Here is a 13,342-nt window from a genome sequence, read left to right on the forward strand (position 1 = left end):
CAGTTAAAAAAAAAAAAAAAAGTATCTCTCAGCTGGGGTTTACAAATGGGTTATTTGGCCTTAGAACTAGGCTTGGCTGAGGTGGGCAGGCGGTGATTGACGTGTCTCACAACCTTCTCTGTGTCCTCAGAGCCCCATCCATATGAGCTTTGTCATCAGAGAACTCATACCATTTTGTATTTGGTCTTTATATGTTGGTCACTTACACCAAACTGACTTCTCTTGAGAATACAGAGCAGGTTTTATTTTAATGTCTTCAGCTCCTAGCACTGTACATGGCTTTCAATTCAAGTTGGGCTTTCAGTTAGTACTTGTTGAATAAAAGCATAGATTAATCCTTTGTCTCAGGTGTGGGTTTTGTTTTTTTGATTGTCCTCTCCCCAGGTGATTCCTGTCTCTCTGTCTTCCAAATACCTGGAAAGGCTGAAGAACAACGTGATGGTAATTGAAGCGTGGAACAAATTGCGGAGCCCTGGACAGGACAAGTTGCTCGGGCTGGTGAAACTCCCCCTCCATCAGTTTTACATGTCATTCAAGTAAATAGGATCTTTTGGAGTGTTCTTTACTTTTCATCTTTAGCTTTGTATGGACTGAAGAGGAATTCTTTTGGTTTGCAAAAATAACTAGCGCAATAAAACCTTGGAGGACTTTTCTCAATTTTACCACAATTGCTGCACTTTCTCCTGTGTTAAAACAGTTTTACAGTTACTGCTTACCATGTTTCAGGCCCTGTGCTAAGAACCTTACATATATCAAGTCCTTTAATCCTCATGAGAGTTTTCTAAGGCAGGTAATTTTTATTTCCCCTGTTTTACAGATGAGTTAACAAAGGCGCAGAGGATTTAAATAACTTGTTATATATATTGTAAGTAGTAGAACCAGGGTTAGAACGCAGCAAGTTCTACTGCTTCACCAAGAAGCTCTACTGCCAACCCTAACCCTAACCTCACAAAACTAATGGTTTAGTTCTCTCTCACAAAACCTTTAGTACTGTTTACTTCACCTATTTGCAAGATTTCTATACTGAGTGTTGTCTTTTGGACCTTCACATTTGATCACTGTACCTCACTTTTCACTGTGCAACACCCCAGTGGGGTATTGATTTATCTGAAGGTTATTTCTGTCCTCACTATAGACTGTTCATTTTTTCTTTTGGTTCAAGGTACTGATTTTTAGTTATTTTAGTGCTGACTTCTTTCGTAACGGCCTTCTTATGGTTCTGTGTTTAAATGCTGTTTTACATTTTACGGAGAGCCCTTTTGTGGGCGCAGTTTGACGAGAGCCTTTCTGTAACCCCAGGAACTATTGTCATTATCCCCTTTTTACAAATTAGGAAACTTATCCTTTGACTTGCAGAAGTCAGCCTCTTTGGCTTCTTTTCATCATCTATAAAATGAGGGTAATGATAGACACCCCTTTCTTCCTTATGGCACAATTGTGACAGTCCAGTGAGAAAATAAGTGGGTAAGCCTTCTGTGAACAGTGAAATACTTAAAATAGTAACAGTGGAAAGCATGGTCAGGCTAAGGAGTGCTGCTGGAATCATGCTGTCTGTCAACTAGGCTTTTTCCGCTTTTTTAGTTATGATTAATGTGGTCTCGTACTTCCCTTCCCTTCTCACTTCATTAGACCCCATTCTTTGCTAAAAGAGCGTAAAATATTAGCTACCAGTTACTGAGTACTTTTATCTACTAAGTATTATAGTTGATATTTTAGGTTTGTCATCTCATCTAATCCTAGTAACTGCCCCTTGATGGAAGTTTTATTACCTACATTTTACAGAAGAGGAAAGACTTAGAAAGATTAAATTGATTACTGAGAGTCATTCAGCAAGTAAGTAACAGAGCTAAGACTTAGCATGGTATAATGGAGAGTATTTGGACTTTTTCTCATCTATTAATGGTGGATAATATCAACTTTTGCAGCATTAGGATTATAGATGGCAAATATTAATATTATCCACATCATATCTGCCAGACTCCAAAGTCCATTTCAAGTTGACCACACTTCCTCCCTGTAAAGTCATGCAATTCAGCAAGCCTGTACTGAGGTAGCGCTCAATCCCAGATGCTGGGCTTGGGGTCATGATGATAACAGACATAAGTCAGACATTCTCTGCTTTCAAATTGCTACATTTGGAACTTAACTGCCTGATAATTTTTATTTGATGAGCTATGATAAAATCATGTTTTTTCAAACCAGTATTTTCTAGTTTGTAGACGCATTTTTAACAAACTGAGAAAATAAGCCAAGTAGGAAATGCAGTATCAGCTCTGTGACATAATTGATGATTGTTATTTGCTCATTTGCAATATTCTCTCCCTCTAGAGATCCCAAAATTTCTCGCCTGCTGCTTGATGCTCAGTACCCAGTTGTTGCTGTTGACAGCTACATGCCTGTGATTGATGTGTTCTCAGGCCACCAAAACGGGAGTCTTCGCGTCTTTTTAGCCATGGGTTCTTCAGATCAGATAATGGCACTGCAGAGATTAAAGAATGAAGAAGGAACACTTCCTCCCTTCAGTCCTAGGCCAGCCCATTTTCTGGACCAGCCATCTACAGCATCTGTTAATGTGGTAGTGACTAAACACTTGATTGTTTACAAAAACCATAATCTCATTTTATGTGTACAACATGATGCTTTAATATAGGTAACATTGTGAAAGGATTACTAACCACAATGAAGCCATTTAACATTATCAGTCACTTCACCTATTTACTTTTTTATGTGTGTAGTTGAGAGCACTTAAGATCTATTTGCAAATTTTAAATTTCATAATCTCATTTTATCTTGTGTGTTTTAATGAAACCAGTGCTCCAGATCTTTATTTCAGTAGAAAAAAGGAACATAATTGCACTCCAATGCATGCTGTAGATCCAAGCAATTATTTTTGTGTTTTAAATATATATCTGTCCTTCTGAGCTTTTTGAATTTATAAAAAAAAACTCTAATTGTCAACCACATCCTAATCCTCTAATTTACTAAATTAATTAATTATCTTTTAGAAATTTGGGGTGAACCTAAGACTGCATTTTAAAAGGTCTTAATTAAAAAGAAGATAATCTGGGGGTGGGGAATATGGGTGGGAGGTTGACAATGATCCCAAATGTAGGCCCACAAAATCTTATTCTGTTTCTTAACCAAATCCACGCTGGAAAGTTATAGTGAAGTTCCTTGCTTTTCTACCAGTAAATTTTTAAAAGTAATTTGTACAGTGCTGTACAATTGAGAAAGCACATTGATATACTTTTGCATGTTTATTTCCCTAATACTACATAAGGGGAATCATTGTCATTCACTTTTTAGGTGATGAAACAGAGTCAAAAGAAGTTATTTGTCCAGGGTCTCATGGCTAAGAATGGAAGAAAGGCAGACACAGGCTTTTTTTTTTTTCTTTCTTTCTTTCTTTCTTTCTTTCTTTTTAATTATTATTAAGAGAGAGATTGAGCATATACGTGATGCAGGGGAAGGGCAGCGAAGGAGGGGGAGAATCTTAAGCAGACTTCCCGCTGTGGAGCCCTATGTGGGGCTTGATCTTACAACCCTGAGATCATGACCTGAGCTTAACCTGAGACACGTAACCTGCTGAGCCACCAGGAGCCCCCAGAAACCAGCCTTCTGACTTAAAAGTCCAGTCTTCATTCTGTTGTAACATGTCCTAATATATCTTACATTTGGTGTCTTTACCAGTATAGCCAAATCTGTCTCCATATGATTTAAGTACGTTATGTTTTTAAATTTGAATGTGAATGACAAATGTGATGTATCTAACAAAGATTAGGGAAGTGTCTGTGAGTAGGTTATTGTTTATTTGTATGTTATGAACTCCAAACTTTACCCTTTCTATTAGATTCTAGTGTCTATTAATAGATAATAGTTTCTTCAATTTAAGAATGACAGAAAAGCACAAAGAAAATGTATCTATAATATTCCCAAGTCTGTTTAGTGTTATATGGCCCTCATATTGCAGTGTAGACTCAAATTTTATTTTTATTATTTTATTTTTTTATTTTTAAATATTTATTTATTTGACAGAGATCACAAGTAGGAAGAGAGGCAGGCAGAGAGAGAGGAGGAAGCAAGAGAGCCCGCTGAGCAGAGAGCCCGATGTGGGGCTCGATCCCAGGACCCTGAGATCATGACCTGAGCCGAAGGCAGAGGCTTAACCCGCTGAGTCACCCAGGCGACCCTAGACTCAAATTTTATTAAATTCCATACCAAAAGTTAGAGAATGTTACTATGAGCATAAAAGAACTATTTTAAAGATTAGATATCTATAAATACAGTTGTTTTTCTTCCTACATTCATGTCCCTCATCCCTTTTAGCATCTGCAGAACTGAATTATTAAATTACTCTAATACTGTATGGCCACATTAAGCAGCTGCTGAGATTATGAGAGGTTTTTTTAACCCATATTTTTCTTCTCTGGGGAATCAAATTGAAAGTTGTGTTTCCCTAAGTAAGATTTTGGAGCAGATATTGCTGATATGTTTTTAGAATACAAAGCAAAGACCTTATGCAATTTCTATTCCAAATTCATGGGATTATTAGTTAGAATATTAAGTACATACAGATCATACAGTTTGACCCCTATCTGAATCCTGAAGTCCCTCTTTATAAATATTCCCAATTACCAGTTGTGTCTGTTGAAGCCATAATAGAGGTAAAGAGCCTGGCTGTAGAGTCAGACTACCTGAATTCAAACCCTGGTTCTGCTGTTGTTAGCTCTGCTTGTTAAATTAGCTACTACAGGTGAAGGGCTTAGTATAGTGCCTGGCTACAGTAAATAATAAAAACCTTAAATTATTACCAGTACTTCACTAATGATATGTTCACAACCTCCCTAATAGTCTTTACCATTAATGAATAGTCTCAGTGTTATTCCCAACTTCATTAAAAATAGTAAGTAAATTGGGGGTTCTGGCTAGCTCAGTCAGTAGAGTGTGCAACTTTTGATCTCAGGGTTGTGAGTTTGAGCCCTACATTGGGTGTAGAGCCTACTTAAAGAAAATTAGTGTGTTAATACCTATTTACTTCATGTATATATTTTTTATCCTATTAGGATATTCTCTTTTTTTTAAGATTTTATTTATTTATTTGACAGACGGAGATCACAAGTAGGCAGAGAGGCAGGCAGGGGGTGAGGGGGAAGCAGGCTCCCTGCCGAGCAGAGAGCCCAAAGTGGGTCCTGATTCCAGGACCCTGAGATCATGACCTGAGCCGAAGGCAGAGGCTTTCACCCACTGAGCCACCCAGGTACCCCAGGATATTCTTAATGTATTCTGTTCTTAGTGTACTAAGAATCAGGAGCCAATGTTGAATTTTATTAAATACCTTTTTAGCATTTATTGAGACAGTCATGTTTTTTCCTTTGTTCCATTAATACAGTGAACTACATTTTTGAATTTTTTAAATATTGACCTGGTCTCGTAGTCTAGAGTAAATCTTCCTTGATCTGATTACAGGGAGCAGTTGTGAGATTTATACACAATGAAAATTAAGTATCTGTTTTAGTATCAGCTAATTACACCTATTAATCTAGACTCAGATTTCATAGAGAAACAGGAATATTCTAAGAAAATTTTTCTTTTAAAGTTCACCAGTATCTCTGTTTCATTTAATAGATGGAGGACCAAAGAAGTGGATTGATGGAGCATCACTTTGAGCTCCATGTAGAGAAAGTTAAAGGGCTAGCCCCTCTTCAGGCAACAGTCTGGGGAGAAGCAGATTGTTATGTCCAATACTACTTTCCAGTTCAAGACTCCCAATCCAGTGTGCTAAAAGGATCTGAGTTCCCTGAAAACGGTAGGTTTGGGAGGTTAGAGTTTCTCGTTCTTGTATGGTTTTTTCCTTGGCTATACTTAGAATTTTGTTTTTTCCTGAGTGAATTTTGTGTTCCTAAATGTTTCTAGTCTTAACCTGGGTAGTACAGGAGATGGGCTAAGTTTTTTTTTCTTATGTTATTTATTGTAACTTTTTATTTTGATATGATTTCAAATTTACAGAAAATTTAACAAAAATGGTACAAAGAACTTCTATATACCCTTCTCCTAGATCCACAAATTACTTCTATTTTGCCCCATCTTATTTCATTTACATGCCTACTCACTCTTAACCTGTACACATACAATTGATTCTCATTACTCACAATAGTTACATTCTACATAATATAACAATATCAGGGATACTGAATTAGAGAATACCGAACCACTGCTCTTAGGGGAAATATGTACATATATATCTCACATAGATCATAATTATAAATCCTAAAATAACTTATTCTAGTAGATTTTACTTTATTTTTTGAAAGCAAGAGCAAGGTTCAGAAATGTTAAGTGACTGAAGCTGCCCCAGTGATAATAACAAGGTTCACATTCAGACCCCATTCAGCTGGCCCCAGAGCCAGATATTCTCGCACTACACCACACTAGCCTCTGCCGTCTCCGTCATCTGATCATCCCTGAGAGCTGAAACAAGAAATCAGAGTGTCAGTTTGTTCAAGCTCAGCTGGGAATGATCAAGTCAGGTGACTCAGATGTTTTGCCATTCCCAGCACGTCCACAAATAACTGCAAAAGCGCTGCCAGTATTGATTTGGGGGTTCAAATAAGGGACTTGGATCCAGAATATATTTTTTAAAAAACCTTACAAATAATAATAAAAAACAATCTGATTTTAAAATATTCAGAAGATCTGAATAGACATTTCTCCTAAGATGTACAAGGGCCAATAAGCACATGAAAAGATACTCAGCATCATTAGCCATTTGGCAATGAAAACCAAAAACACCACAAGATACCACTTCTTTTCACCAAGATGGCAATAATTTAAAAACCAAAAAACTAAAACAAAGAATAGGGCTAACAGGTATTGACAGTACAATTCCTTGGGTGTACAGTGAAGGGATTCAAAGGAAGGAGCTGGGGGGCACCTGGGGGGTCTACAGTACGTGTTGGCATGGGCCATCCAGAGACCTGCTTTTCAGGGAGGAGCACGCTCACACCCCTGTTCGTTTCCTTCCCACTGCTGCATCCTAGGAAAAGCGAAGCACGGGAGGGACTGTTTCCATGGCATCGGTGGGTACAATTGTGTAGGAATTGCAGCCCTTAGATATTGTCCAGCAACAAAAGGATCTCTTTCTTCTGTATTATCATGGAACCTTTGGGGACCATAGCTACTAGGGAAATGGACCTTGATAGAAGTAACATAGAAGATAAAGATTTTGGTTCCAGGTCCATGACCTACTATCTCTAAGGCCTTTGGATTCACTATGGAACCTCAATATGTCCATATTCTGTCTGTTAAGTAGAAGTAATAATAGTTGCTTTGTTTTCCTCACAGGAGTATTGTGAGGATAAAATGGAATAATACTGGATATTAACATATTGTCTTACAGCATGTAAAACACTAAATGTTATGTTGGATTATTCTGAGTTGCTTTTCTTTTCCAAAGGAATCTCTTTGAAGCCTTTCAGATCTGCAACCACACTCTGTGTTCCAGATCCCATCTTTAATAGTGAACACCATCACTCTCTGCTGTTGCCAAGTGACGTTCCAGTGCAAAGGCTTCTACTGAGTGCCTTCTCTGCACAGGGGCTTGTTCCTGGTGGTGGAGTCCAGTTTGAAATCTGGTGCAGGTATAATGTGAAATCAGTTTTGTACCTAGAAAGGAAGTACGCAATCATAGATCATGCTTCCCTTGACAGCTTAGGGTTGAAATGTAAGGAAGCTAAGCAATCCCTTCTACCCTACTTTATATCATCTGACTTGTTAGTGAGTGACTTTTCTCCAGATTTTACTGAAATCTGAATTATTAGGCTCTTGGGAGCAGTTATATCTCATGCTTTTAACCACGTTTAACATTTGGAAGTGAAGTTCTATCAGTTTTACCTCCTATTGCTCTTAAGTATTCGGTCACCTGTTTTCTGTTTACTGCCTTTTTTGGTTCAGTCCCTCATCATATCACGCCTAAATTGCTGATGGCCTCCTGACTGGTCTCCCCACTTCTAAACTTATAATCCTTTCTTCCCACCACCCAAAGAGTAGCCTTCGTAAAATATAAATCCACTTGTGTCACAGACTTGACCGGAATGTAGATGCTCACCCTCCTTTGCATCCCTACTCCCAAGAAACCAACAAAAATGACAAAGGGTATGTAGATATAAAAGAAGACAGAGCATCCAGGGCAGAAGTAGGGAAGAGTACGATTCATTTGCCAGAAACTTTTCCTAAAAACAGGTGAATTTAGGTTTGATTTAAAACTGATATAAGGATGAAATATTTTGACAAGAGAAGGAAATAGAGTAGGTACTAAGAGATCCTTTAAATTTGAGGGACTTAGGCCTCAAGCCACAGAAGAAAATTGGGACTGCTCCACTTAGAACCACTTTTGCTGTTACAGGATGAATGCTCTCAAAAGTGACTACTCCCAGAAGTCCAAGTCAGATGCAGATAACCAAACAGATAACAGTTTGTAGGAAGCTGGGGTTTGTTCTGAACACAGCGTATAATTTATGGAGTTCCTTCTCCACGTGACAGGCAATAAATCCAGCCAGACATGACTATAACTGTCTACTACCAATACAGAACAGCCAGGCTCCAAAGATAACTTGATACCAAAAACTGATCCCTTGAGCAAATTGAATCATTTATCCATGTGATTCTTCCTACTGACAGCTTATGCTTTTGCGGCTTACAGATACTATTATCCTAACGTGAGAGACCAGGTGGTTGCCAAAGGAACCTTGCCATTATCAAGGATCTGTGCCATGATAACCATGCAGCACCGTGAGGATGTGGGAATACAAACCTTTAATCTCCCTTTAACCCCCAGGCTTGAGAACAGGAAAGAATTGAGGAACCAGTCATCAGGTAATTGAAGACTGCTTTGTCTCTCCCTTTCAAAATCAGTATACATAAATATCCCTTTTCTCTGTAAACAGTGACTCTTCATATTTTGAGAGACTTACCTGATGAAAACTATGATCTGATGAATCTGAATGAAAACTATGATCTACCTTCTCTTAGAAAAATGAACATATGAGTTTATTGCATGTAAATTTTGCCTAATTTTATAAAATTCATATTTCCATGGACTGTCTGCATAAATGTTGCTTGTCTCATTTCACCTTTAACTTCAGCAAGCATTTAAGAAGCCTCACAGCATAAATCCTACGTGTTATGTAGGTGTACTCAGAATTATTATTCCAGGGTAACATGAGCAGATACGGGATTGGTGGGATACAGTTAGCATGACCAGGAAATTCACTGTAAGGGAGGAAGAGGTTAGGATTTAAAGTTGAAAGGGATTCATTAGAATTTGGAGTTTTGAATTATATCCTAATTGTTTCAGTAAACTGACCTATCCTCCAGGTATGTCATCAGATAACTAGAACTGGCCTCCTAAATCAAGTTAATGTGCTTACTTGCTGGAGAGTATCTGCCAAAGCAAAAGGGGTTTTTTGCCATGATAAAGGTTGAGTTGTTCCTCCTGTCACTGATCAGCTTGTTCTGTTGTTTCTTAACGCTTTCTCTGAAATGTGATAATAGGAAGGTAGAATTTTTATAAAAGGATGGCATATAAAGGGTGTTTCAGGTGGTAGTGGTAGAAGGTTGATAGAAGTATAAGTGTGAAAACCTTTTGGAAAAGTTTAAAAAAGTGGGCACCTGGGTGGCTCAGTGGGTTAAAAGCCTCTGCCTTTGGCTCTGGTCATAGTCCCAGGGTGGGGCTCTCTGCTCAGCAGGGAACCTGCTTCCCCCTTCTCTCTCTCTGCCTGCCTCTCTGCCTACGTGTGAGCTCTGTCACATAAATAAATAAAATCTTTAAAAAAAAATAAAAGTTTAAAAAAGAAGGGCACCTGGGTGGCTTAGGCATTAAGCATCTGCCTTCGGCTCAGGTCATGATCCCGGGGTCCTGGGATCGAGCCCTGCATCAGCTCCCTGCTCAGTGGGGAGTTTGTTTTTCCCTCTCCCTCACCATTCCCCCCACCCTGCTCATTCTCTCTCTCTCTCTCTCTCTCAAAATGAATAAATTTTAAAAATCTTTAAAAAAAAATAATTGGAAGTTTTAAAAAATCTGAAATTAAGTTCTGCCTCTGACATAGTTTCTTGGATGCAGAGTAAAAATAGTAACTTTTGTTCTGCTTTTATTAGTCCTGGCATACAATTGTTGGGTCCCCAATGTTGGGTCCCCCAATAATGGGTCCGTGATTAAAGGAGCGAGACTGATACAAAGCGAAGGTCAAGCAAAGCTTTATTTTGCGCCAAGTATCAAGAATCAAACCGACCATCAAACAGACCCGTCAGGGCCACCCCTTACAGAGAGGGCGATCCCTCTCTGTTTCACAGACTAGCTTTTATAGAGCAAAGGCCATGTGGTTGGGCCTGGCCACTCATAGGTGGCCAATGAAATTGTAACACACAGAGAAAGCTGCACAGTCATGCTAGGTGATCAATTGAATTACAATTTACCCTAGTAGACATTTGAACCAGCCTATCACCTTGGTCAGAATTGGCGCCCAAAAGGTGCCCAAAGGGCGGGGCCCATACTCCTTGGTAACTAGGGAGACAGTATGTGCCCCCCACACTGATCGGATGTTGCCACCTGGCCTGACCCACCGTTGTATTTGGGCTTTGTTACCTGGGACTTGTTTTTAAGTAAGTTCCCCTCTGCAGGGGCCGGGGGTAGGCAGAGTCAATTTAAGTTTTACAACAAAATGGCAGTTCAACGGGTGTGGGGCCACTCTGGCTGAATAGGCCCTTACACAATAATATAAAGTAATTCTGGCCATGGACATTTTGTCTCACTGCTAATGCCCCTTATTGTTCATTAGGGTGTTTATCCTCTTCTTTCTGACCAGGACTTGGGGTTTGGTAGAACAGATACTCTCCCAACTAACCTTTTTATCTTTTTTCCTTTTGTCCTCATTAGGTTTACTGGACGTGGGACTAAGGTACAGGCGTACTCCCAGGACAGCAGAGGGAGTTCTTGCTGCCCGAGCTGTGTCTATCTCAGTCCAAGTTATCAGAGCCTGTGGCCTGCAAGCAGCAGCCAAGTAAGTCCACCTTGGAAGAGCAGTCCTCATCTTTTTCCACTGCAGTCCACACAGCATATGAGACTCAGATATGCAAATCTTCCTTGTATACAACTTCCAGTTTATTAAGCACAGCTTTATTTTTCTTTTTCTCTTAAGAAAGCGTGTAAGAGTATACATGAGTAAACCACTTGTAAACTTTATTACTTCAACTGTTATTAGCAACTTTGTACCTTAATCTTATCCTCTATTCTACTTAACCACTCGTTTACACAGGCATACCCTATACCCTCAAACCAAGCCAGGACCAATCATCGCAACTCTTCTGTAATCCCATATTCAGTCTGTGATTACCACCTCCCATTTTTCTAGCTTGTTCCCCTTCAGTCTATTCTCAACACAGAAACCAGTGACCCTATGACAATTTAAGTCAGACCTTGACACACTTCTGCTTAAAACCCATCAGTGACTTTTTCATCTCATTCAAAGTAAAAGACGACTAAAAATGGCTATGAGACCCCACATGACCTGGCTCCTTATTATCTTTATGACTTTATCTTCTTGCTCATCTCCACTCTGCTTACTGTACTCTGGCCCCTGGCCTTATTGCTTCTGAACACGCCAAGCTCATTTTCCCCTCAGGGAATCTGTCTTGCTGGTTTTTTTCTGCCTAGAGCACTGTTGCTATATATGAAGAGAATGGCCCTCTCTCTCTCTCTCTCTCTCTCTCTTTTTTTTTTTTTTTTTAAGGATTTTTACTTAAATTTATTTGTCAAAGATTGAGAGAGAGAGAGCACAAGCAGGGGGAGCTGCAGGCAGGGGCAAAGGGAGAAGCTGGGTCCCACTGAGCAAGGAGCCCAGTGCAGGACTTGATCCCAGGACCCCGGGATCATGACCTGAGCTGAAGGCAGATGCTTAACCGAGTGAGCCACCCAGGCATCGCAGCATGGCCTTTTCTTATCTCCTTTAGGCCTTTGTTCATACTTCCCTCTACCTTGAATGTTCTTCCTTTTGTCTACTAAACAAACTCCTGTTTTCTTTTGACTTATAGCTTTTTTGCAGCCTTCCCTTATTTCTTCCTACATGTAGACAGAAGTGGCACTTTGTCCTTTGTCTTTTGTTTCTTTTGAAGGATTTTATTTATGTATTTATTTATGTATTTATTTATTTGAGAGAGAGCACAAGTAGGGGGAGTCGCAGAGGGAGAGAGAGAAGCAGGCTCCTTGCTGAGCCGGGAGTCCAGTATGGAGCTCAATCCCAGGACCCTGGAATCATGACCTGGGCCAAAGGCAGACAACCAACCAACCGAGCCACTCAGGTGCCCCGTCCTGTTTTTTAGCACCTTGGTTATAAGTCCATATTACTCAGTTTCAGGGATTTGCATACATGAGTTTCCCCCACTAGGCTGTAAGTTCCTCTAGTCACTGTCTGAACTCCTCTCTGCCCCCTGCCACCACATAGCATAATTCTAGCACATAACAAGTGCTAGTAAGAAAGAGAACTATGTCAAGCTTCTACCTTAGATTAGTTCACTTTGGACACAAGTTCAAGAAAAAAGTAGGTAAGTGTTCCATAATTTTTTCCCTTGTTATAACTTTAGAGTCAGATCACAGATCGCTTTAACTTTAGTCTGTAAAAAACGAATTGAATTACTGCCATGTGAGATCTGACACTGAAGCAGCTGGTAAAATGTTCAGCCTGGTTAATATTTTTCATCACCAAATCTCCAAATGGACTTCCGGTGATTGCTGGAATGACTGTTAAGCAATCACTGCAGTGATTGCTGGAATGTTCATTTTGGTGTACGTGATACCAGGGCAGTTTTTAAATCATGTCATTTCCTCACATTAAAACTTTTGATGGTTTTCCCATTGTCAGTAGCAGTGGTCTAATTTTAATCATCCATTCCTATTAACAAAAAGTTTAGCATACACTCTAAATAACTCTATACTTTTTGTGTATAAATCATCTTCATATACTTATATATTTCATATATAAATATGTTATAAAATATATTTTTATATAAAATTTATATACTTATATACTTCATGTATAAATACATTATAAAATATATAATAACATATACAAAACAAAATAACATACACAAACATATACAAAACTTAAACATGTGAGATAACAAATATAGACCTTTTAATGTTTTTTTCCTATGCCCACATAGTTTATCTTATATATAAACCCCCTAGGTTATACACACTCTAGGGACTACTGGTTCAGGAGAAGCTCTAACCTGCTCAACTTGGCATTCAGAGCCCTTCTTAATCTCAGTCTTGAAAGAAGAGTGGGAGTTA

At 39.1% G+C, this 13,342-nt stretch overlaps 1 protein-coding gene across 10 annotated transcripts in view; it reads left to right on the top strand.

The window, feature by feature from the left end:
• The window catches only part of C2CD3 (C2 domain containing 3 centriole elongation regulator), a 143,190-nt gene that overhangs the window by 63,609 nt on the left and 66,239 nt on the right, over positions 1 to 13,342 (top strand). For 9 of the 10 annotated variants that reach the window (XM_032853111.1, XM_032853105.1, XM_032853109.1 and 6 more), the window contains 6 exons: positions 385 to 536; positions 2,329 to 2,575; positions 5,626 to 5,806; positions 7,454 to 7,637; positions 8,699 to 8,871; positions 10,931 to 11,054. In XM_032853111.1, coding sequence (XP_032709002.1) covers positions 385 to 536; positions 2,329 to 2,575; positions 5,626 to 5,806; positions 7,454 to 7,637; positions 8,699 to 8,871; positions 10,931 to 11,054 — 1,061 coding nt within the window. The remainder of the gene's footprint in view (positions 1 to 384; positions 537 to 2,328; positions 2,576 to 5,625; positions 5,807 to 7,453; positions 7,638 to 8,698; positions 8,872 to 10,930; positions 11,055 to 13,342) is intronic. The other variant, XM_032853103.1, reaches the window with a different exon arrangement.

Source organism: Lontra canadensis, unplaced genomic scaffold (genome assembly GCF_010015895.1).
Source record: "Lontra canadensis isolate GAN:19392208 unplaced genomic scaffold, GSC_riverotter_1.0 scaffold7, whole genome shotgun sequence".
Taxonomy (NCBI): Eukaryota; Metazoa; Chordata; class Mammalia; order Carnivora; family Mustelidae; genus Lontra; species Lontra canadensis.